This window comes from Panthera tigris, chromosome B2 (assembly GCF_018350195.1).
Source record: "Panthera tigris isolate Pti1 chromosome B2, P.tigris_Pti1_mat1.1, whole genome shotgun sequence".
In the NCBI taxonomy this organism is placed as follows: Eukaryota; Metazoa; Chordata; class Mammalia; order Carnivora; family Felidae; genus Panthera; species Panthera tigris.
Window position 1 is genome coordinate 132,839,074 of NC_056664.1, and position 25,064 is coordinate 132,864,137.

The 25,064-nt window shown below is 45.1% G+C and overlaps 1 protein-coding gene and 1 long non-coding RNA gene across 4 annotated transcripts in view; one reads left to right on the forward strand and one right to left on the reverse strand.

Moving 5' to 3' along the window:
- SASH1 (SAM and SH3 domain containing 1) overlaps positions 1-25,064 on the forward strand; it is a 315,795-nt gene that overhangs the window by 161,180 nt on the left and 129,551 nt on the right. For all 3 annotated transcript variants that reach the window (XM_042987289.1, XM_042987288.1, XM_042987291.1), the window contains exon 2: positions 3,958-4,086. In XM_042987289.1, the coding sequence (XP_042843223.1) occupies positions 3,958-4,086 (129 nt within the window). The remainder of the gene's footprint in view (positions 1-3,957; positions 4,087-25,064) is intronic.
- Positions 22,083-25,064, reverse strand: part of LOC122238770 — a 40,960-nt gene continuing 37,978 nt past the window's right edge. The window contains exon 3 of the long non-coding RNA XR_006217930.1: positions 22,083-22,538. This is a non-coding gene — a long non-coding RNA (uncharacterized LOC122238770). The remainder of the gene's footprint in view (positions 22,539-25,064) is intronic.

Sequence of the window (25,064 nt, forward strand, 5' to 3'; positions counted from 1 at the left end):
GAGCACTGTGGGTGTTGGGTCAGACATAACCTCACATTCCAGAAAGAAAGATGCATTAGGTGTGGTGGTATTAACATCAGCTGCATCGGTTAAATTCCCTACAGCCTAATATGGAAATATTTTGATGGTTTTATTTTTTTAACCTCTATTTTTGAGAGAAAGAGACAGAGAATAAGCAGGGGAGGGGCAGAGAAAGGAGACACAGAACCTGAAGCAGGCTCCAGGCTCCGAGCTGTCAGCACAGAGCCCGACGCAGGGCTCGAACCCGCGAACCGTGAGATCGTGACCCGAGCCGAAGTCGGACGCTTCACCGACGGAGCCACCCAGGCGCCCAGAAGCAAATGTTTTCACCGAATATGTCTGCGCTATCTCAAGAACAAGTTGGGCGGAAATGATGCCAAGGTTTCCAGATAGTCCGGAAAGAGCATGGGTTTTGAGTGGAGGAAGAGAACATCGTCTCGTGGTTCATTGGTTCCATCTGATTGGGGCAAACAGGATTCCTTCCTGGGGATGGCAGACAAGACCTACTTTTTAAAATCCCGTTCTTTTATTCTTTTGCCTCTCTTGGCACTTACATCACCAAGGCTGCTGAAAGTGGAAATTTTGGGGACTTACTGCACATCTGGAAAGTGATTTGGGAAAACACAGGGGCAGCTGTGCCACACCGCTCTAAATCATTGTCTGCCGGGCCCCAAGTCCGGGTCGGACGTTGCCACATGCTTCAGGGTGTCAAGTGTTTGCTGTCTTTGGCCTGGGTTGAGTTGAACAGCCGCCTTTTCTCTCATATCTTTTCCAGGCCCCGGCGTTACTGGGGAATTTGGGGTGATCTGGGCTGAGGGATAGGGACTTAAACTTTTTCACTAGTGGCAAAAAACACGTCTGATCGGCAGCTTGGAAACTTGAGAACCGAACAGTTGATGTTGAAGGTATTGCTAGGAAAAAGGAGGGGTGGGGAAGTGACTTGAAAAAAAGCTATGTAAATAATGGCTTACGAACTTTTTTGGAGTGGACTTGACTGATCCAAGAAAACCGGTGATCGTGTTAAGTTGTACGGTTCAACTGGCTGTTTTTTGAGAAGCCAGAATTCAAGGTCGGAGTGCCTTGGCTAAAACAGTACAATTCTTAGTGCCTCTGTGATGGGGCCGGGCGGCGGGGGGAGGGAGGGAGAGAAATTTTCATTTAAGAACGGCAAGCTATAGGAAAGTGCGTAGCTGTAACCTCTACGGGCTTTAACAAGTTCACTCAGGTATTAGAAGATACAGGTTTTGTAGTTGGTCAAAGGCGACAGGTATGTTTCCCTTCCTGGATGGATGAAGGTGGAAGTTTCTGGATGGAGACAGGATAGCCTCATACTCTTGATAGACTTGACATAACTCTGAAGGGCCCCAGGACTTCAGGGGCCCCAGCTGTTGTGGGCAGTGGCAGAATCCAGGCAGTAACTCGTAAGAATGGGTCCTCAGGTGATATGGCTATAAACCCTGTTTCCCCCCACCTTCCAACACGTGCTTTGAAGGGAGCTCCTTGGTCCTTCCCAGTATGTAGCGGGGGCGGGGACTAAGGAAATATGAGGATCTTGAAGAGTAGGGGGACCATGAGGACTTTGTTTCTTTGAAGTTTAAGCAAAAATGCTGGGTTAATAGAAGGCAGCCGGCCCCGCAGCTGCGGACTCAAGCCCATGCTTCAGCGGGCACTTTGCTCCCATAGTCCTGGCTGTGAGTAGTAGTTGGTGGTCAGAACTCAGTTCAGGTGTTGGGCCTGAGGTGTGTGTGGGTGGGAGAGGGCCTGCTCCGAGGGGAAAGTGGTCGTTGTAGGAAGCTGCTTGCTTCTCTCTGGCTCCTCTGGGCCTCGCAGGCAGTGGCTCTCTCAGCTCCTTCCTCATCGGGGCCCGACTGGGGAGCAGAGGTGAGGTGAAAGGCCCTGAGAGCTGGGCTGGCAAGGCGGGGGTTTATTTTTTCAGCTGGGTGATGGGGTGGCATGGGGGATTCTCCGAGGAGGGGAAGCCAGTCAGATCTGTTTAGCAAGGTCACTTCGGTGGCGGGGTCGATGGCAGATTGGGCAAAGTGGGGAAACAGATGAGAAAACCCGCCAGGGGGTTGTGGGTTTCCATGCTGTGGCCCACGGGGTACATGTCGTAGGGCCGAGGCGAGTCAGGACAAACCTTAGGATCATAATTTGATTCATCATGCTAGATTTCAGAAACCTCACTTTAAGATACTCTGGCTTGGCTTCCTCCCCCCTGAGTGATTCTGGTTTCAGGCAGTTTCCTTTGCTGACGGCAGGAAAGCAGAGACCAGCAGGCTGACCACCTCTGGGCCTTTCCTCAGAGGCCCAGCAGCAGATTTCTGCCTTGACCGATATTACTTCCCTCTTGGAAACTTGACGGTAAACACAATGAATAGGAGGCTAGGCCCCCAGAGCCTCTGTGTCTGTCCAGCTTGTTGTCTGAGACGGACCGACGACCAAATGAAGGAATGACTTTTGCCCAGACATGTTCAAATGCTCAAACGTCTCCTTCCTAGATCTGTCCTGGGGACTTGGACACGATTACCTCAAAGGAGAACATTTTCTTGGGGTGGGGGGGGGAGGGAGAGGTTTTTTTCTAAAATATCATTTTTCATTTCTGTTTCTCCTGTACGTGGGTTGCATAAGATCAGTAAGTGCAGACGCGGGATAGAGGTGATCGCTCTGACCCAGGCCTCCTGACAAGGCCTGAAGGTCTTTCGCGGAAAGGCTTTGGGAGAACTCTTAACTTCCCCAACCCCACCTGCATCTGAGTGTGTTTGCGTGTTGAGACAGGGCTGTGGACCGTAAAATGGAAAGCGTGTGCACCTTCTAGGCTCCCTGAAAGTTGCGTTTCCTTGGTTGGCTTGGTAGGGCCATTTATTCTTACCGAAGAAAGGACACGTCGGGAGGTAAACAGGGGAGGGCAAATGTCTTTATGAAGAAATGGCATAACTGACAAATGTATGCAGTGTGTGTCCTCCGTATGTATGTGTTCAGACACGCATTCGAGGCCTCGACTGCCCTAAAGGAAGACTATAGTCTGAAACATTCTCTTGTAGTGAACATGAGTAGCTAAGCAAGTTTTGAGCACTTACTGTGTGCCAGGTGGACCGTGTTACTTCACCGCTTCTCCTGGGGAGATAGGTTCCGTACTATTCCGGTGTTACCGGAGGTTATCCGTCCAGAGGTTATCCGTACTATTCCAGAGTTCCCAGAGCTTAGGAAACACGCCTCAGGCCCCTGAATTGTGAGCGGCCCCCGAGCTGAGTGTGAACTCAGGAACGTGGGCTCCGGAGCGGCTGCCGGGGCCACAGACCTGTTCCTTCTTTAGGTGAATTTGTTAACGTGTGTGCTTCTCGCTTGTGTACTTGGAATAACTCAAGGAATAGGGTTTTTTTTTTCTTTTCAAGGGTCTCAGGGAGGCACAGGTGTGGTTCGGAGGCGGCGTCCCTCACGGGTCCTCAGCCCTCCGCTCGCAATCAGAATTCCCCGGAGTGGGGTCCTGGCGTCGGGACTTCTAAGGAGGCTCTGGTGCAGCCACGGATGGGGCTTCGGGGAGCCTCTTGCCCGGACAGTGCCTCTTCTGAAGGCGCCCGCCTGGGGGTTTCTTAGCCCTGCCAGGCGGGCAGACGTGTGGGTTTCAGACCGCGGCCTTGGCCGCCGGCAGTCCTGGGTTGGAGTTCTGCCTTCTTTGCTTGTTAGCCCTAGACCCGGTGGGCACTCAACTTCTCTGAGTTACTGTAAAGGCGAGCACATAGTTCCTGTGTCCCCCGTGTCCATAGCTGACCGGAGGATTTGGAGGTGGCGCCCATACTCCCCACTTAACGAATACCGGCCGTTCGTAGTGTAAATGCTGGGGGGAGGGGCACCAAAAGCTGTAGGTCTTCGTGCCGGTGGACTCACCGCCTTTGTTGTTTTCCTGTTTTTTTCTCCTGCTGCCCGCCTCGCCCTCAGGACGGCTCCCTGGGAAACATCGATGACCTGGCGCAGCAGTATGCAGACTATTACAACACCTGTTTCTCCGATGTCTGCGAGAGGATGGAGGAGCTGCGGAAGCGGAGGGTCTCCCAGGACCTGGACGTGGTGAGTGGGCGGCACGGGGAGGACGCTGCTGCCTGGCGGGGCCGCTCCGTGTCCTGCTCCCGGTCCATCGCCCCCACCCGGTCCAGCGCCCCCTCCCGGGCCAGCGCCCCCTCCCGGGCCAGCGCCCCCACCCGGGCCAGCGCCCCCTCCCGGGCCAGCGCCCCCTCCCGGGCCAGCGCCCCCACCCGGGCCAGCGCCCCCTCCCGGGGCCCGGTCCAGCGCCCCCTCTCGGACCCTCTGACCGGCTTCCTTGTGCCTGGACCGTCTGTCTGCAGGCTGCTGCCCTAGTTTGGGGTAAAAAGTTCAGGTCCCAGAAGATTAATCACCCAGTTCTGTGGTGACCAAATAAATGCATATTGGCTGGGGCAGCATGACCGAATATTTGTATTCATTAAAAGGCTAGATTTTATTTTTTAACTTAAGTAAAAGGAATGTTTTTACTCCTGGCCAGTGTACGCTACATTTTCATGGACTCTAAGCCCAAAGAATGTCGAGGGTAGGTCTTTCCTTCTGTCCTTTGCTCCCTTCCTTTTTTTTTTTTTTTTCTTTTTTTTTTTTTGAAAAATAAAATTTAAAGCAGCCAGAAACCACCCTCATCTCTCACCTGGTAATTAGCATGCTGGTATTTTAGCAGATCTCTGCTCGGTGTGTTTTTATATCAGCAATATAATTCTTGCCTTTTTATTTAATATTTTATTATAGTTCCTCCATGTCATTAAGACCTCTTCATAATCACCGTTTTCCACGGCTCCGCTCTCTCACTGAGGTGTCGAAATTCATTTGGCTGTTTTTGTGAAGACCTTTATGTAGGGTTAGTGCAGCATTTAAACTTGCATTTGACAGATAAGTAAATAAATAGCTTAGGTCTCTCTCTGTAATCTACATGTGTGCTAGTGTTTCCAGGTAGTACATTTGCTGCAACAGATCTTACTGAAGCTTCTGCATTTGTTAATTTAAATTTTCGTCATACATCCTATTTGGGTTCCTTGTGGTTCGGTGCTTTTCAGATTGTTTTATTTCACTGTGGTGACCCCTTCAGGAAGGGGAGGCAGAACTCTCCATGTCTCCACATCCAGGTCAACTCCTTTTTGATCATCTTCTAGATTTTGGAGGGGAGAAGGGGCCTCTATGGATCTGTTGTGAATAAGATTCTCTCTGCCTTTAAAAAAAAGTTTGAAAACTGCTGATTCACTTGTATCCTTTTTTTTTTTTTTTTTTTTTAATTTTCATAAATCTGCTTAGGGTAGGAATTAAAAAAAAGCAATAATTAAGAAACTAAGAACAGATCGTTCTTTAATTAGTAATTCCTTTTATGTTATAAAGGACCTATTATATAATGGACCCAACAACTAGTTTAGGCACCTCAGTTATTCTACAAAGGGGCGTGATTCACTTCTACAGTAGGACTCTGGCATTCCTGTGTATTTTAATTTCTTTCCCTAATTCAACCTAAGTGAAGATTCCTTAGGTCAGGAGTAACAGCATATGACTGTCAGATAATTATTGATTCTTTTTCCTTTTTGTTCACCGAGTTGTTGGCAGTGGTGGTAAGAGTATAATCGAGTTGATTGAGCCCGAGAAGCATCGGTTGGGGGCCAAGAGCCACTGTCCTGGGAGCCTGACTCTGTGGCCCAGGCAGGCACAGACGACATCATTGCCAAGGCCGTCTTTCTTATAACTTTGTCCTCTGGCATGTGTGAATGGCAGGGTTGTTTCCTTTTTTTCAAATATTTTTTAGTGTTTGTTTTTAAGAGAGAGAGAGACAGAGCACAAGTTGGGGAGGGGCAGAGAGAGAGGGAGCCACAGAGTCCAAAGCAGGCTCCAGGATCCGAGCCATCAGCACAGAGGCCGATGCGGGGCTTGAACCCACAAACTGTGAGATCATGACTTGAGCCAAAGTTGGACGCTTAACCGACTGAGCCACCCAGGCGCCTCTCCTCCCCCCGCTTTTCCTTTTTTAATTTTTTTTTAATGTTTAATTTTGAGAGAGAGAGACAAGTTGGGGAGGGGCAGGGAGAGAGGGAGCCGTTTCCTTTTCTTAACAAAAGTAACCTCACGTGGGAGAAGACTCGATTAAAATTAATTAGGCTCTTCTTTTGGGGCATAGTTAATGAGAAAAGACTTTTGGGGGGGCAAGATGGCAGCGGAACGACGACGTAAAAGTTGCGCTGAACTCTTGGATATCGTAATTTTGACTTTGAACGGTAGCCCGGCAGCATGCTTGGCGGCTTCCTTTTGGAAGAAATGGTGACATTTGCCATGCGAGGAAAGGATTGCTGTGAATTGGTAGGTGATCCCCGGCTCTTGCCAAAATTCTAGCTGGTTAAGAGTTGGGGTCCCCATAATCCTCGCAAGGTGTTTAGGAACCTCGGAGGGCAGCGTCTAGGTAGGGAAGAAAGCCTGTTTGGCAGTGGGGCAAATAACTTCCTCCCGGTTAGACAGATGGGCCTGATTTGGTGTGCTCGGTTCCAGAGCTGCAAAAGACAGTCTGGGGGGGAAAAAAAAACCCTCCGGATGAGCTTAATTAGTTCTCATCAAAGGTGCAGCAATGTAGTAGTGGGTAAAATTGATGGGAGCTCATTCGAGCCAGGCTGGAAACTTCATTCACTCCTTAGACTGTGGTTTGTGAGAAAAGGAAGATCCCAGATGGGCACATTCAGGTTCTCTTTCTATGAAATCGCAGGCAGGTTGCAGAGGTAGGTATAGGGGAGCTCGTAAACCGCGGACCGTCAGGTTAGATGCCACGCGTCCCGTGTGTCATTTGCGTGCTTCTGGAGTCTAGAAGTCCATGTTAGATGCGTCTTAAGCTGTTTTGAGGTCATCCGTCATTCATTCAGGCCGGGTATGCAACCATAGCTCCATATTCAAAGTTCCCTCTCAGGGTGGTTAGCTCATCACAGACTGAGTCCTGATGGGAACTCATTTTCTTGGAAAGCTGTCACTTTCACCCCATAATGCTGCCTTTTGCTGCATTATTCTATGGTTTTTATTCATTTTATTGCATATTGTTCCACTTTCAGACAAGTAGACCAATTCCTTCCCTGCTCTCTCGGCTGTTGGTGCAGCTTTGGGTCTGAGGGCCTGTGACTTACTACTTCCTTTCTGTGTCAGTAAGCAGTCCCGTGAAAGCTGAATCGAGGTGGCTTGGGAAAGAAATAATCCACCAAAAGCAGTAAGAAGAATACATTTGGAGCCTCAAGCCTCTTCTACGAAAATAAGTAGCATTAAGTTTGTCGTGTCTGCTGTAGAAAAAGCCATTCGAGGCAACCTTGAATACTGGGAGATTTGAATGATAGGTTGAAACAGCTTATGACTTTGTTTCGTTTCAGATTCTCTGGGTGAATTTTGGCAATGGAGGGAATATTCAAAGATAGAGTAGACATTTAGATATCTGTGTTTGGCTTTAAAAGTCGAAAAATGTGTTGTCTTTAAGAGCTAATTACATGTCAACTGGAGAACAAACCAACCAAAAAGACGCCCCTGCCCACAGAGATGCTTGACTTAACCCTGGAAAATATAAGGTTTTGATAATTATGTTAGTAATTAACTTTCTGGACTGGATACCAAGCTACTTTTCCAGGACCTAATCACCCGGCTCCCAACTAGAATAAAGCACTTACTTGATAAAGTGTTTTTGGGGGCCAGTTAGTTTAGATGAAGGCAACAGAGAGTACAGATGGGTGAAAATTCAACAGTATAAACAGGGATTATGATTCAAATTTATAACTATGGAGAGAGTTTTTATTTAGCACCAAATGGGCCCTAAAGGAACGTATGTCTGGACCACAGCCTTTGCCTCTGCTGGGGATTGGGACATTAGTGCTTGTGAACAGCAGGGAAGTTGCCCATATTTCCACACATTTGGCATATCCCTGAGCCCTGTGTGTTTTTTTGGCTGGGCGAGTCTGCATTTGGAAATGATACGGCTTTCCAAGTCCATAATGGGCCCATCTCTAGTGATGCTAAGCCTGACATCTGTCAAAGTGACACCGTGTCCAGGAAAGGGATACAGGCAAGGTGGGCAATTATTACTGGCCATATCAACTTCCTTGGCATCTGTGAGGTTGAGTCTGCTTGGGTGTTGACAGAAAACAGGTTTGTGTGGTTGCTGGTGAGGCATAGCCCTGATGAAGGAGTCCCTACCTACAGGGGGACCCTGTGGACGACGTCAGTCAAAGCCCTCCTCGGGCTCTGTGCCAGATCATTATCACATCTGTGTGTGAGCCAGGAAATGGGAGCCCAGGTAAAGACTTTAAGGACCAGGAACCTAAATTAAAATGTTGCATCATAGAACAGAGAAATGTGACCTCAAAACCATTGCCGATGGTGTAGGAACCATTCTGGGGTGTAATTGTTGTTCCTTGAAGTTCATTTAATCTTTCCAGATGTAATTCTGGACTAAGAGGCAGTAAGAGCGATATCTGTCATGACTGTGGTGCTTGTTGGGGCTTCCTCAGACTATACCAGCCCAAGCCTAAGCCCACGCGGGAGTCCCAGCTCTTGTGTTTGGTACAGTGGCAAAGGGTGTGAGAAACACCGGTGGAAAGAGGTGGTGGCACTTGGGGCCCAATTCTGGCTTTTGTTTTTAGCTGGCAAATTGTGTAACCTCTCCACTCTCCACGCCTCAGTTTCCCCATCTATAAGATGGGGGTAAATATATCTCCTGAAGGTATTGTAAGAATTAAATGAGAAAACTGCTATAAAGGACCTGAAACATCATTGTAAGTGACCTGTAACTGTTCGTTTATTTCCTTTCCCTTCTATTCCTAATTCAAAACCCCCCTGGAAACACTGAAGATTATCTGTTACTTACATTTCATTAATGGATATTCATATGATTGCAGAGAGTCTTTTTAGTTTGTTTTTTTTTTTTGAGAACTAAACAAATATAAACATCATAATATATCACACTTCTGTGGCTCTTACCCAGCTTCTACAGTTTTTAGCATTTTGACATTCCTACTTTATCCTTACTCCCCACACCCACTTGACTGTTGTTAAATTTTTGAAGTTCTTCGAGAGGTTAAATTTGCATATTGAAACGCACCAATCTCAGCTCTACGATTTTGGCAAGTGGATGCATCCAGGTCATGCACACTCAAGCATGATACAGGACGTAGTCACCACCCCGCAAAATTTCCTCGTGGCCCTTCCCAGCAAGTCCTGGTTTGAGGACAAAGATTTTTGTCTGTCGCTTCTGTGTTCCAACATCGAGAAGATTCATGCTGTGTAAGAGGTGCGCAACAAGTATTTAAGTTCGTTTATGTCTGTAATTATTAAAAAAATGTTTTAATGTTTATTTTTGAGAGGGAGAGAGAGAGACAGACAGACAGAGACAGAGATACTGTGAGTGGGGGAGGAACAGAAAGAGGGAGACACAGAATCCGAAGCAGGCTCCAGGCTCTGAGCTGTCAGCACAGAGCCTGACCTGGAGCTTGAACCCACAAACTGTGAGATCATGACCTGCGCTGAAGTTGGACACTTAACCGACTGACCCACTCAGGCACCGCATATTTTTAAATACATCTTTTTAAGTTTATTTATGTATTTTGAGAGGGAGGGGTCGGGGCAGAGAGAGAGAGGGAGAGAGAATCCCAAGCAGGTTTTACACTATCAGCACAGAGCCTGATGCAGGGCTTGAACTCATGAACCATGAGATCATGACCTGAGCCGAACTCAAGAGTAGGATGCTTAACCGACCGAGTCACCCAGGTGTCCCCATTTTTAAATATTTTATGAACGTCAAGCCTGTATCTGAGATTTTGCCTTTCCAGAAAGACAGGTAAAAGATGTTTTCCCCATCAACAGAGAGGTCACAGTTTTTGTTTTTGTTTTTTAAGTTTATGTATTTATTTTGAGAGAGAGCAAGGGAGCTCATGTGAGTGGGGGAGGGGCAGAGAGAAAGGGAGAGAATCCCAAGCAGGCTCCATGCTGCCAGCGCAGAGCCCAACAGAGGGCTTGGTCTCACGAACTGTGAGATCACGACCTGAGCCAAAATCAAGAGTTGGACGCTTAACTGACGCTTAACTCACCCCTAGAGAGATCACAATTTAGTGGGGCCGTTAGATAAGTAAACAGACTGTTAAGATGCTGTGCAGGAAGATGTACAGAGAAAAGCCCTGACTGAGTGTAGGAAAGTCCCAGAAGGCTTCCCGCACGAGGTGATACCCAGGTACCAACATTAAGGACACAGAAGATTAACCTTATTTGGGGAGGGGGGGTAGACGGTGCGGAATAACTTAAGGCAAAGGTCACAGTTTGCCTTAAGGCAAAGGTCAAAAATTGGGAGAGAAGATGTGGCGTTTACAGGATTGCAAGCGGTTTACTGGGGCTGAAACCTAAGGCAGAAATGCCGTGGAGGAAAAGATACATGCTCGTCTTTCACAGGTCTTTGGATTAGTAGTAATATAAAAAGATAGGAGGTTCTCACTCATCACCGTTCAGAAGACAAAACAAAAATAATTGCCATTGCACAACGGTTGACTGGCTGGGTCAAGGTGAACTTGTGCTTCCCCACAGACAGCAGACTTCGTCCAGTCTCTGGGGTGGGGGCAGGGGAGTTGTTGTTTTATTGAGACGGCAAAGCGTGTGGAAAACAGGTTTCCCGTGCCGCCTGAACATTCCAGAAAATGATGACGGAAAGCGAGGCTACCCCCACCTGAGGCTGTAGCTCACAGGCGTAATGAGGGAGGGCTGCGTGCCCAGGAGCATGGAGGTTCAGAGAGCAAATGTGCCCCCCCCCCCGGAACCCCGATTCTCCTTTCCACAGCAGGGGAATGCGGTCTGTGTCCCGAGTGTAAATATCCAACCGCTGAAGCCCGACTGTTGCTCTGAAAGGCATTTGTTTTTGTTTTTGTTTTGTTTCGTTTTGTCTTCACTGACATTATTTGCCAGCTTTGGGCTACTGTTAATTTGCAGATTGCAGTCAGAAACAGTGGGCGTTAGACGATGAGTCTGAACTACATTGTGCTGTGGGATTCACATAGTCGATGGCAAGATACACTGAGGCATTATGCCTTAAACCACATGGCCGCACAGGGCCCCGCTCTGCTCTTAACAAAGTCACATTTGTAGTCAGATGCCCAGCCGCAATTGAGCGTTTTTTTTTGTGCCCTGCACCGCGTTAACATGGATGGACATAAACCGATCTCTCGGCTGCCAGATTTGATCTTGGCCTCCGGTGCTGCTTGTAATTTAGGTGTTCTTCTATCCTTTTACACTTAGAAAGCTTTGTCCACCGCTTGTGTGATTTATGGGGACAGATTAGATGGGTTCTGTGAGATGGGATAGTTGAGAGGCCTTCGTCAGGGTTTTCAAATAGGGATCGGCTTCGTTTTTGCTCCTGATCATTTAGAAATGATTATTTTTGTTTGTTTGCGTCTTACGAAACACAACATGCCCAGGGCTTTAAAAGCCAAAATAGCATCTTGCTCAAAATACGAATGTTTGCCAGAAAGGGAAAAACGTCTGAGCTTTTGTGGTTATTTTCACTTACATACAAGAGCGAGAATTCCTACATGTTAATTGCACTGACAGGAACTAGGGAGAAAAGCCAAGGAATTAGAGTAAAAGAGGCCACTTTGATGGCAGAATCAGGGCTTGGGAGGGCTTGGCCTGGGTTTGGGAGGGGATGGGAGCATTCCTGTTTTTGGAATCAGGACGTTTCCAAACGTCCTGTTGAGTGAGGCCCAGGCCGGGTGCCTTTTTGGGGCCCTTGAAATATCCACACCAAGTTACCCAAGCCGCAGTGCCCTGTACATGTTTACATTTAACAAGTAAATGCTTTTAACTCGGGAGGTTACAGTATGATTTATTTGTGCCTATCACAAGGGAACTATAGGCTATTGAAACATGTGAATTTACAGCACACTAGAGGCACTGTGGTCTTGCCTTCAGACAAAATGTAAAGGAGTGTGATGAATGTTTGCCTATTTTCAGGGCCTAAGTGGGTTTCTGTGGCTGTATCTACAAATCCTTTGATGATCACATCAGAGGTCTAAGTTTGGGGCCTCTGGTGAAGACTGGCCCACCTGCCCTTCATGGCTCTGTTTAGGGAATAAGGAGTGTTGAGCATCTGAAATGGGGTTAGAGAGATAGGGCAGGACCCAGACAGGAAGTCACCTGGGGCAGGGCTGTGAGCCTTTGCTGGTGTTGCCACACACCTGACCTTGGCCTCCTGACCGGTGGGTCCCTCCTTTAGGCCAGTCTCTCATCTCCGCTCCCGTGCACGGGAATGGCTAAGGACAGAAAGAATCGGGCCCTGCAACACCTAGTGTATTGATCAGAGCCGCTCCATTTTTTTTTTTTTTTAAGTTTATTTATTTCGACAGAGGGTCTGGTGGGTAAGGGCAGAGACAGAGGGAGGAGAATCCCAAGTAGGCAGAGAGAAGATCATTACACCCATTTCAGCAGTGTGTGTGTATGTGTGTGTGTGTGTGTGTGTGTGTGTGTGTATGTATGTGTGTGTGTGTAATTTTAATCTGGAGCTGCCTTTCCTTCAGTTTGGGAGTTTTGAGAATTTTATAAATAGAAGAAAGCAAGATGATACAATATTGAGCTAATGTGTTCGGTACAGTTAGTTCAGTTCTTCTTCTGGCCCTTCAACCATTTGGTATCTGTAAGGACACAAACTAATCTGATGGCCTTGGAAAATACATCTCAGTTTCCTTTAATGTCCCACTATATTACTTAAAAGAGAACATCAGTTTCTTTTTTTTCTCCCTTTAACGTTATTTATTTTTGAGAGATATAGGGTGCAAGTGAGCGAGGGACAGAGAGAGAGGGAGAGAGAGAATCCCATGAGGGGAGGGAGGGAGGGGGAGAGAATCCCTCACAGGCTCCACACTGTCATCGCAGAGCCTGAAGCGGGGCTCTAGCTCACTTGATGCAGGGCTTGAACTCCTAAACTGTGAGATCACCACCTGAGCTGAAAGCAAGAGTCGGATGCTTAACCGACTGAGCCACCCAGGCACTCCGAGAACATCAGTTTCTACTTTTTTTTTTTTTTTTAAACCTCCTGATGTAACAGCAGTCTAGGTATTAGAAATAAAGGCAGAAACTGGTGGAACTTAATCAAAAATAAATCCAGGGCAAGTCCAAGCACATCATGAATATTCGTGAACATCTGGATGTGTTTGTGGGGGTGTGTATTATTTTTTTAATGTGTGTGACGACCGAGGCCTGGCTTCTTAAGAGAAATGCCAAGAGGAAGATGATTGCAGCTGTGATTTCAAAGGGTTATTTTTGTTTGTATGTGGATGTCCTTTCTCCCTTAGGATGTGGGTTTCCCTTTTCCCGTATATTCCTTTGATCTCTTTCATCTTCTGGAATCTGTTTTGGTATTTTATCTGAATTCCTTATTGGAGTTAGTCATTGGATTCATGGAGATTAAGCCTTTCTTCCTAACGGAGAATTCTAGCTTAAGGAAAAACTTACTGTTTAATATATTTTTTAAAGCTTATTTATTTATTTGCCCCAGCGTGCAAGCAGGGGAGGGGCAGAGAGGAGGAGAGAGATTCCCAAGCAGGCTCTGTGCTCGATCCCACGAACTGTGAGATCATGACCTGAGCTGAAATCGAGAGTTGGATGCTTAGCCGACTGAGCCACCTAGGTGCCCTACTGTTTAATATTTTCGATGAATCTTTTAAAGGCTGGTGATGTTAGGATAATTATCAATTAAGGTCTTCTGCATGGTTGATCACCAGTATAATGTAACATGTGTCAAACTCAGAGTACTTTATCTGCTTCACTACCTAAAGGAATGTCAATAACTGGAAAGAGTAAGTACAGTATGAGGAGGCCGTAATAATAATTATGTTCGTAATGATCACAATAATGGCATTTTAAAAAGTACATTGGTGTTTATAAGGCATCAGCATCTACCTGATTTAGTTCTTTTAATTATCCTGTGAGACAGATACTAGTAACCTTAGGATTTCAGTTGGCTGAGGCAGAAACGAATTGCCTGGTGGGGGAGACCCAGACTGTGTTGCCCACCCACCTGGATATTCACGGCCAGGAGCGCCTCAGTCTGGGCATTGCCTGATGGGGATGACAATGGCTGTTTCATCAGGTTGTTGAAAAGAGTAAATGAAGATAATGTTTATAGTGCCCTCCATAGAATTCCTGGGTATAAGTTAGAGATCCGTGAATATCTGTAACAAATACCGTTTTGTTATTTATATTAGAGTAACTCATTTTTTATAAAAGTAACAATCATAAAAATAGGACTTGTCGAAAGCCAGCTGCTAGTAAGTATTAGGAAAGGGATTTGAAATGGAGGTCATTGTCAAATCTCTGAATCCCCCCACCCAGGCCACTCACTAACCTTGCCTTTTGCTCCGAGAGGTTTTCTTTGCCTTCTTCCCCAAGGATGTGGATCTTGATTTACAGATTAGTTCATGCACTTGGGTAATATAATATGAACGTGTAATATTACAAAGCATAATATAAAATAATTTTTATTATTCAAATTACAACAGTATCCTTTTGGTAAAAAAAAAAAATGGAAAAAAGAAACCTACAAAATTCTTTAAAGTAGAAGTTTAAAGTCTCCTAATATTCAGTTACCAAAGGTAACAATTATAAACTTTTTATAATGTTTATGTATTTATTTTGAGAGGGAGATAGAGAATCTGAGGTAGTGCAGAGCCCAGTGTGGGGGCTCGATCTCACAAACTGTGAGATCATGACCTGAGCTGAAATCAAGAGTCGTATGCTTAACCCACTGAGCCACCCAGATGCCTCTCTGTATCTATCGATCGATCAATCGATCTATTAAACAAATGTTCTTTAATGTTTATTCACTTTTGAGAAAGAGAGAGACAAAGTATGCTTGGGGAAGGGCAGAGAGAGAGACACAGAATCCAAAGCAGGCTCCGGGTTCTGAGCTGTCAGCACAGAGCCTGATGAGGGGCTCAAACCCACGAATTGTGAGACCATGACCTGAGCCGAAGTCAGACAACCAACTGAGCTGCTCAGGCACCACTATTTTTTTATTTTTATAAAATATTTTAAATTTTATTTATTATTGCAGTACACTGATGTACAATATTATATTAGTTTCATGTGTACAGCATCGTGATTTGGCAATTTCTATGCATTATGCGGTGCTCACCATGGTAAGTGTAGTCATCATGTGTCACTATACAAAGTTATTACACTGTTATTGACTGTATTCCCTCTGCTATGCTTGTGATTAATTTATGTATAACTAGAAGTTTGCACCTCTTAATCCCCTTTATCTTTTTTTCCCTTCTCCCCACTCACCTCTCCTCTGGCAACCACCAATTTGTTCTTTGCATTTAAGAGTCTCCTCATTTTATTTCTTGTTTATTTATTTTGTTTCTTGGATTCGACATGTAAGTGAAATCATATGGCATTCGTCCTTTGCTGACTTATTTCATTTAGCATAATGCCCCTTGGTCTATCCATGTTGTTGCATATGGCGAGATCTTACTCTTTTTTATGGCTGAGTAATATTCCAGTGTGTGTGTGCGTGCGTGTGTGCACGCGCGTGTGTGTGTATCACATCTTCTTTATCCATTCATCTATTGAATACTTGGGCTGCTTCCATATCTTGACTATTGTAAATAATACTGTGATAAACATAGGGGTCCATATATCTTTTTGAATTAGTATTTTTGTTTTCTTTGGGATTCCCAGTAGTGCAGTTGCTGGATCATATGGTAATTCTGTTTTTGATGTTTTGAGGAACCTTCATGCAGTTGTCTACAGTGGCTGCATCAGTTTGCATTCCCACCAGCAGTGCGTGAGGGTTCCTTTTTCTCCACATCCTCAACAAACCTGTTATTTCTTGTCTTTTTGATTCTAGCCATTCTGACAGGTGTAAGGTGATATCTCATTGTGGTTTGGATTTGCATTTCCCTGATTGTGAGTGACGTTGAGCATCTTTTCATGTGTCTGGAAACAATTAGCTTTTAAGTAGTTTTCTGGGGTTCCACATTATTTTCTTTACGTTCTCTTTCTCCATTTCTCTTCTTTTTCTCATTGCACGCACGGAAATCTCTCCTGGCCTACAGACAGACATCATGTTTGACCTAGGGCAGAATTGAAGCAGACGATTAAGAGAGGGTTTGACAAGTTGCTAGAGATAGTCATCTGATAGTGGTACGAAGTAAACGAAGAGACAAGAAATTTAAGTAGTAGTTAGAAGAACTCAAAAAGCTCAGCAACCTGGACTGTTTGGAATAGGAGCGAGTAGCTCTGTAGGTTCCGTGGGCAATCCTGAATTCAAAAGAATCTCTTGAAATTATATTCCCTGCGTTGTCCTAGAATGCAGGGGATGATAGACTTGAGAAAAAATTACATTCGAGAAGGCAAAATCACGTGAAGACGTTTTACAGTTTTGCCTGTAGCTTTTTCTTGAAAACTCAGTATATTTAACAGAATAACCCAACACTAGAGGGTCTTCTAATATTGTAGTTGTAGTGTGTTGTAATAACTGTCTTAGAAATGGCCAAATGATGGCATTCAGTACTCTTCCTGAAAGCGAATGCAGGGAACTGGTAAAGTCAGCAGAGGAAAAACATTTACTGGATTTCTGGTGTGTTTCAGTAACGTATTTGGTGCCATGGGGAAGCCATTAGCGTCATGAGGAAGCCCATGTTGCAATAGAACAAGACCGCCAAGGACAAGATTAGATTAGTCACAGTCATAAGTGGGTGATACGGATCTGCCTGCAACAGATTCTAGCTCTCCATCCGTTCACGGAAAGCTACATTAAGCATCAGGAAAATAGAAAAGGTAAAGGTGGTCACTCTTGTTGGTTGGAAGACTTAGCTGAACTGGTTTGGAGGAGTGTGTCCATTCAGCCAGGGTCAGGACTCTATAGCATAAAATCAAGTGGCAGACTGATGCCTGAGTGATTGGGACAAAACTGGTGCGATGGCTCAGCCTATCCTGTGCCATAAGCTGGACCAACAGAAGTAAACAGCTGAGGCTTAGGTGAATTTAACAGGGCTGAACTTCTAAGAGCACGTCTGGTTAGTACGGTAATGGCCCAGGTTATAGACCTATATTGGTTTTCCAAGTGGATATTTTCTTTTAATTAAGCTACCCCTGATTGTAGTTCCTTATAAAACATTTATTGACTAGTGGCCACCGACAGCAACTCCAGGCTGCACCTTCACTCATTCCCTTGGGGGAAGATTTATCTTGGAACCGGCGATTGGGCACCAACTCCATTTTCCCACAGAAGCTTGTTCTGTGTGGCGGGGTGGGCCCTGCCTTCGTTTCCCGGCACATCATGAGATAAACCGGACCCTGAGGTTTGAGCTGGGAATATGCCCACTTGTGCTGACGTTAAAGCTGCGTGTTACCTCAAAAAAAAAAAAAAAATCAGAAATTGACAAGGTATTCTTCGGAACCCAACCCGTCTTGTGCTGGGTAGTGGCCTCCACGGTTAAGGTAACACTCGGAGATGTTTACTCCAGGTGGAGATATGTTTGTGCACATGTCACACTGACTTGAGGATGGGACAGAGGATAGGGCAGGGCTGTAGAACAAGCCAGATGCACATGCTTCTTATTGCTGGGTGCCCGTCACGTGGCCTGACCCGAAGAGATGCAAGTTTTGAACACAAGCCAACAACATTTTAATCAGATCTGAATTTATTGAGCAATCCTTCTGTTTGTTTGCTTGGTTCCTTTGACTGGAATGCTTACCGTCCGAACCTCAAAGAGCAGGACCTCTGAAGGACTTCACTAGGAGGCTCCACGTGGGCATTGCTGATATGCGTGAAATCTGTTTATAAACTGCAAGAGAAAAAAAGGAGTTCTAAATAAAGGCAGTTGGCGTGTGATTTTGATTTGTTGTGTTGTGTTAAATAATGTTGCTGTTTGTATACAGATTCTTAAATTCAGTGCTCAAGCAAAGAGAGAACAGTGTCCTGTTCATCAGCACCCAGCAGGGACATAGCCAACTTGTGCATTTTCCCTTCTAGGACAATTTGCAAGTGATTGTGCAGCCTGAGTGCTAAGACATTGGGCCTTAGGAATATACTTCTAGGGATATACTGAGGAATATACTCCTAAAGTAGTCCAGGAAGGATCTGACCCTAGGGGTTTGTCCAGGTAGAGTGCTGTGCTGGGGACGATCAGTGAAGGCAGAGTAGACCATGGAGAATCCGGGGCCAGGAAAACAGGGCCTCCTCACATCTAGGAAGGCATTCTTCATAAGAGGGGTGGCGGTGAGGAGGGTTGAACTTTTTAGTTTAGCTCTTATTTTTTTAGTTAAAAAGTTACTTTTTAAAAAGACTGTAGTGAATACCCGTAAAATTTACCATGCTAACCATTTCAAGTGGGCAGTTCAGTGGCATTAAGTATATTCTCATGGTTGTGCCTTCATCGCCACATGACTCTCTTCATCCTGCCAAACTGCCATCCACAGGACTCTCTTCATCCTGCCAAACTGGACTCCTGTGCCTGTTAAACAGTTCCCCATTCTCCCCTTCCCCCCAGTACCCCCTTTCCCTCTGGCACCCACCTTCCTACTTTCCGTCTCTATGGATTGAACCACTCTAAATACCTCATATACTTGGAATTATGTAGTATTTGTTCTTTTGTGATTGGTTTATTCCAGTCTCAGTATAATGTCCTCCAGATTCATCAGTGTTGTAGCATGTATCTGAGCGTCCTTCTTTTCTAAGGCTGAGTAATATTCGATTGTATGTACATGTGACATTTTGTGTATCTGTTAACCCATCGGAGGACAGTTGGGTTGCGTCTGCCATTTGGCCATTGAGAGTAATGCTGCTGTGAACACGAGTGTACAAATACCTCTTTAGGCCTCTGCTTTCAATTCTTTGGAGGGCATGTACCCACAAGTGGAACTGTTGGACCTTATGGTAATTGTTTTTGATTTTTTTGGGGGGACTTCCATTACTGTTTTCCACAGCAGCCACACCAGTTTACATCCGCACCAACAGTGCACAGAGGTTCCAGTTTCTCCACATTCTTGCCAACACTTGTTCTTTTCTTCTTTCTTCTTCTTTCCTTCCTTTCTAGTAGCCATCTTAATGGCTGTGAAGTGGTACCTTATTGTGGTTCTTATTTGTATCTCCCTAATGATTAGTGACGTAGAACATCTTTTCATGTGCTTGTTGACCATCTGTATATCTTCTTTGGAGAAATGTCTGTTCAAGTCCTTTTCTTATTAAATTTTTTTTTTCATTTTATTTGAGAGAGGGAGGGAAGGAGGGAGGGAAAGAAGAGCAGAGGGAAAGAATGGGAGAGAGAGAGAGAGAGAGAGAGAGAGAGAGAGAGAGAGAGAGAGAGAGAGAGAGAGAATTCCAAGCAGGGTCCATGCTCAGTGCAGAGCCTGACGCAGGGCTCGGTCCCATGGTCCTGGGATCATAACCTGAGCCAAAACCAAGAGTCAGATGCTCAACCAACTGAGCCACCCAGGTGCCCCATCCTTTTCCCATTTTTGAATTGGGTTTTTCTTGTTGAGTTGTAGGAGTTCTTTATGTATTCTGGATATTAATCCCTTATAAAGATAGGATTTGCAAATATGTTCTCCCATTCCCTGGATTGCCTTTTCACTCTGTTAATAGTGTTCTTTGAAGAACAAAAATGTAAAAATGTTTCATTTTGATGAAGTTTGATACATCTAATTTCTCTTTTGTTGCCTGTGAATTTAGCATCCTATCCAAGAAATTATTGCCAAACATACTGTCATGAACCCCTTCTCCTATGTTTTCTTCTAAGAGTTTTATAGTTTTAGCTCTTACAGTTAGACCTGTGGTCCATTATGAGCTAATTTTTGTATATGGTGAAAGGTACCCCTTTGGCTTTTATTATCATGCAGTTTATACACGATTGCATAATTTCAAGAGATTTATTGTGAAGAAAAACAGCCCCTGCCTCTCTTGCCTATTGTTTCTGCCTATAGACTGTTGATCAACCACACACTTGTCACTGTGTCCCCCTCTAGGGCCACCTCCTCTGCATTCTTTTCCTTGGACCCCTGAGGGAAGTGGGCCTTGCTTTTCTGAATCTCCAGTTTTATCATATGTCTGTTCTTTTCTACCTTGTATTATTATTTTTTGAATTAAGAAATCATTTTCATGTTTACTTATCTATTTTGAGAGAGAGAGAGCAGGGGAGGGGCAGAGAGAGAGAGAGAGAGAGAGAGAGAGAGAGAATCCCAAGCACCATGAGATCATGACCTGAGCTGAAATCAAGAGTCAGCCACTTCATCCAACTGAGCCACCCAGGCGCCCCACTACATTGTATTATTATTCATACTTGTCTTATCCCTTCTACCAGATTATAAGTGCCTTATAATTGCATCCTTCTATCCTTATATCCTTCAGAGCATTTGCCACAGTACCTGGTGCCTCTTGGTCACTTGACCTTGAAGAGGCCAAGGATTATTAACTGAATGGCCCGTTATAAAGAGTTATAAGTAGGGGCCCCTAGGTGACTCGGTTAAACGTCCGACTTTGGCTCAGGTCATGATCTCACAGTCTGTGGGTTCGAGCCCTGCATTGGGCTCTGTGCTGACAGCTCGGAGCCTGGAGCCTGCTTTGGATTCTGTGTCTCCCTCTCTCTGGCCCTTCCCCTCTTGTGCTCTGACTCTCTCTCAAAAATAAACATTAAAAAAAAAAATTAAGAGTTGTAAGTAGTATTAGGTGAATAGCACTATGGAATTTGAACATTCTCATGTTTCCCTTTTTGCTTAAATGAATTCTCAAGTTCAGTTTTATTTAAAGTGTCTAAAATGCTATGAAATCTGCCACCAACATAATAGTAAGAGATTTCGAGAACAAGAAGAGATTAAGAGAAGGGTGGCCTTTTATACCAATGTCGCTTGGGGTTATGTAAGAGATTTCATACCTAAGTGACTTCAAGTTTGTTCTTAAAACCTGCAATCTCTATTGGAAGCCAGACAACAGGAGGAGGCGACTTCTTGTGCTTTTAATAAAGTTGAACTGCTGGAGGCGGTCACGAAGCAGGAATCAAATGAAGATTCTGGTCCCTTGGAGAGTCACTTTCACCACAGATCATAACAGAACACATCGCACTCTTAGCTGGACACGGATACTCCTGTTTCTCCCATCAGGATGTTGCCTGTGGAAAACCTGGTGTGTGTCAGTTGGAGGTTGTGGACGTACCCATGATAGAGTGACCATGAGTTTAGATACTGTCGTAGGGCAATCCATGCTGAAGTTTTGCGGTGGGGGTGTTTTTGTTATAAGAAAAGGGTGACATTGTGGAAAGCAGGGCTTACGGTTATATTTTTAATGGTTGCCTATCTAAATAACAAGAGATGACTTATAACCTAGAATAGTTGTCAGTCAGTTCTCTTTGTGACAGAGCCATACCTCCCTATTAAGCAACAACCCATATCACTAACGTTACATTTTCTCTCCCTAGGACAGTCTTAGTTATAAGATGCACATAAAGTCACATTCCTTAGTGAATGGAAGCCTCCCGAGGTGATAAACAACCGCGTTGCATTAGAGGTAATAAGCGTCCTAAGATGGGCTAGCTGTAAAGAGGGCTTCGTCATAAACTAGTATAATGCACCACCGTGTCACAAGCTACCCAGAGGTGTCCTATAAAGCTTCGCCCACACATCTGTGACACAGACATAAAAATCGCCTCCTGGGTCTGTATTTTTATTGAAGCGATTTCATGAATTTTAGTTAAATACATAATCTTGCGATTCAGTCAGTCACTAAGTATTGAGTGAGCACTTTACCATGTGTGCTGGGGTCCGGGAGAAATGCAGTATAATTTTTTCCCCCGGTGAACAAACACATGAAAACGTAGAGGCTAGGATTTTCGGTAGCTCAGCATTACAGTTACAGGCGGTCAGCATGTATTGGGACCTCACCATGTGCAAGGCCACACATCTGAAATTGTGTGTGGAGTTAAAAATATGTCACGTGGGTTTTTTTGTAATTATCCATGTAAAATTTGGTGAAGTTAATATGAAGCAGGAAACACCCCTTACCATTCCCAGTCATTTCCGGATTTATTCTCAACGACCCTGATGGGAATAATTTGCCAAATCTTATTGCCGGTTACAGTCTTCACGGATTTTTCACTTTTAAATCCTGAATCTCCACTTTGGTATAATTCGTGTCTTTACAAAACCCCTTTCTGGCCTGAGGCTAGGCTGAACATGGGTACTGGGGACTCGTTGTGACTTGTAGTTGAGGTGCTACAGAAGTATATGTATATGTCTGACTAACCATGTTTCAAAATGTTTTGAGGGTTACAGCGTGGCCAGGTAGAGGGATTATTTTAACTAGGTTTTGATGTAAGGATCGACAGAGCCACGGTTCCCGTAAGATAGGATTAATAAGCATCTGGTATTTTTCACGTAAGTTTCAATTTGTGCCTCACTGTCTCCCAGTAGCTGGCATCTCCTTCAGCGCTGGCACCTTGAGAGGAAGATTCTTCCGTATGTTACAGTTATACCTAAGGCGTCCATGATGGAAAGAAAGAAAAAGTTGTTAAAAATGGTGGAAAACAGTATAGTGAAGTAGTTACTGTTTGGGTTTTAAACTTATAATTTATGCCGTAGTTAACTTCAGTTTGCCTTGAGTCCCCCAAAGCTAAAATACAACGGCATGAGGTTGAGAGAGAAAGAATCATGGGAAAAGAGGCATTTCTTGAAGAAAGGAGCTCTGTGATCCTGAGGAATACTAAGATTTTACTGATGATACTCTAAAGGGAAGTATTTCAGAAACTGTGAACCTGGTGGGTAGGCTGATTTCTTACCAATGGCACCAAACTTAGCTACTAAGTCTGGTGCAGCTCAGTTTCAGTTAGACTAGTGAGATAATACTAACTTGCAGAAAAGTTGCACCCGCGTCATGGGAGCCTTGAATGTCAGTTTAATAGTTTGACATTGTTCTGTTGTTAAGAGGGAACATAGAAAAGTTGGTGTTTTTTTTTAAGTTTTATTTATTTATTTATTTTGAGAGAGAGAGAGAGAGAGAGAGAGAGCGAGCAGGGGAGGGGCAGAGAGAGAAAGAGGGAGAGGGCGAATCCCAAGCAGGCTCTACACTGTCAGCACAGACCCTGATGTGGGTCTGGAACTCACAGACTCTGAGATCATGACCTGAGCTGAAACCAAGAGAGTCAGACGCTTGCTTAACTGACTGGGCCACCCAGGCGCCGCCCTCCTTTTTTTTTTTATTTACTGACTTGGGGTGGGGGCAGTTTTTGATTAGGAGAACCACAGGAGAATTCCATTCCTGAAAAGCTTGATTTATCAAGAGTGCATTTGAAGATTTGGGAGGAGGAAGAACAGATAGGGGGCTGTTCTGCAGTCCGGATCAAAGGTAGTAGAAGAACAATATTATTAGGTATAGAAACGGAAATGAGATAGATGCAAGAAACATTTTGTTGGAAGGATTTAGAACTTGACTGAATCTCTCCGGGGTCGGGCCGGGGGGGATGCATGAAGGTGCTAGGAGGTTGGTGTGGTTATTAACAGGTGAGGAGAAGGTGCGACGCTCTAATGTGCAGAGATTGAGGTCCTGTCCACACATTCTCGTGGAGCCACGCAGCCAGGGAGGGGCTTAAGATTGGTGGCCTCCAATTTGAAGAAGCAGCTGGAGTAGGAGAGATCTGTTCTGAAACTTACCATCAGTGTCTTCTCAGCACCTAATTTGATGTACGGCCTTCAAAGATTGGTCAACAGGAGGCGAGTTGAGGCAGTGGGTATAGAAAATTCACTCAAGAAGTTTGGCTCCGGGGGTGCCTGGATTGCTCAGTCCGTAGAGCACGTGACTCTTGATCACATGTTGTAAGTTTGAGCCCCACGCTGGGTGCAGAGGTTATTTAAAAATAAAATCTTTAGGGGCACCTGGGTGGCTCGGTCATTTGAGCGTCTCATCCTTGATTTCAGCTCCGATTGTGATCCTAGGGTCGTGGTGGGATTGAGCCCCTCGTCAGGCTCCATGTGGAGGGTGGAACCTGCTTAAGATTCTACCCCTCTCTCTCTCTTCCTCTCCCTCTGCCCCCCTCCCCTGCTTGTGTATGCTCTCTCTCTCTCTCTAAAGAATAGAATTGGATAGAATAGAAGGGTGCCTGGGTGGCTCAGTTGGTTAAGCGTCCGACTTCGGCACAGGTCATGATCTCGCCATCCGTGAGTTGGAGCCCCGCATTGGGTTCTGTGCTGACTGCTCAGAGCCTGGAGCCTGTTTCAGAATCTGTGTCTCCCTCTCTCTCTGCCCCTCCCCTGCTTGCATGCTGTCTGCCTCTCTTCCCTTCAAAAATTAAAAAAAAAAAAAAAAAATCTCTTCAAAGATATTTCCACATCTAGGAAATTCGGACTACTATAAAAGGGCCTGGGTACTGATTTTCATATATTGCGATTCTTCCACTGATTAAATAGTAAACATGAAGGGAGAACATCACTGTTCTGACATTTGTTAGATTTGACCCAGGCCTTTCTATAACCCCCCCCCCCCGCCACCTGTTGTGTCCCACATCTAGGGACAAAACAATATCAATAAAGCAATACTTGAAGAAAAGCATTGATTTTGTAGGAAATATACCGCAGGGCAGTTTTCTTTAAAGAAAATGAAAGATCGCTTTTCAGGTTTGACTGAGTCATTTGGTATGGTTAGCATTGTTTTCTCCGAGCCTAGATGTTACAGAGGTAAATATGAATGGGTTTGTGAACATGCCAGCACCTGCCCCTGCAAACTTCAAGAATTTGAAAATTGATGGCTATCACCTGAGAGCCGGCAGGATGCAGGTCACACAGAACCATCAGGATGGTGTGTTAATTGTAGAAGGGAAAGCCTAGGTGGAAAGGAGGCAAACTGCAGGGGCTCTGCCTTTGGAGGAGTAAGTACAGCTATTTTGGGGAAGTGTGGCAAACCTCTTAGCCAAAGGCAATTCCATTAAATGTACCCACTCGTAGGATTCCCTTTGGCAAAAGAAGGCATTGTTAAAGAGGGAACGGGGACCGCCTTCGTCCATTAAAAA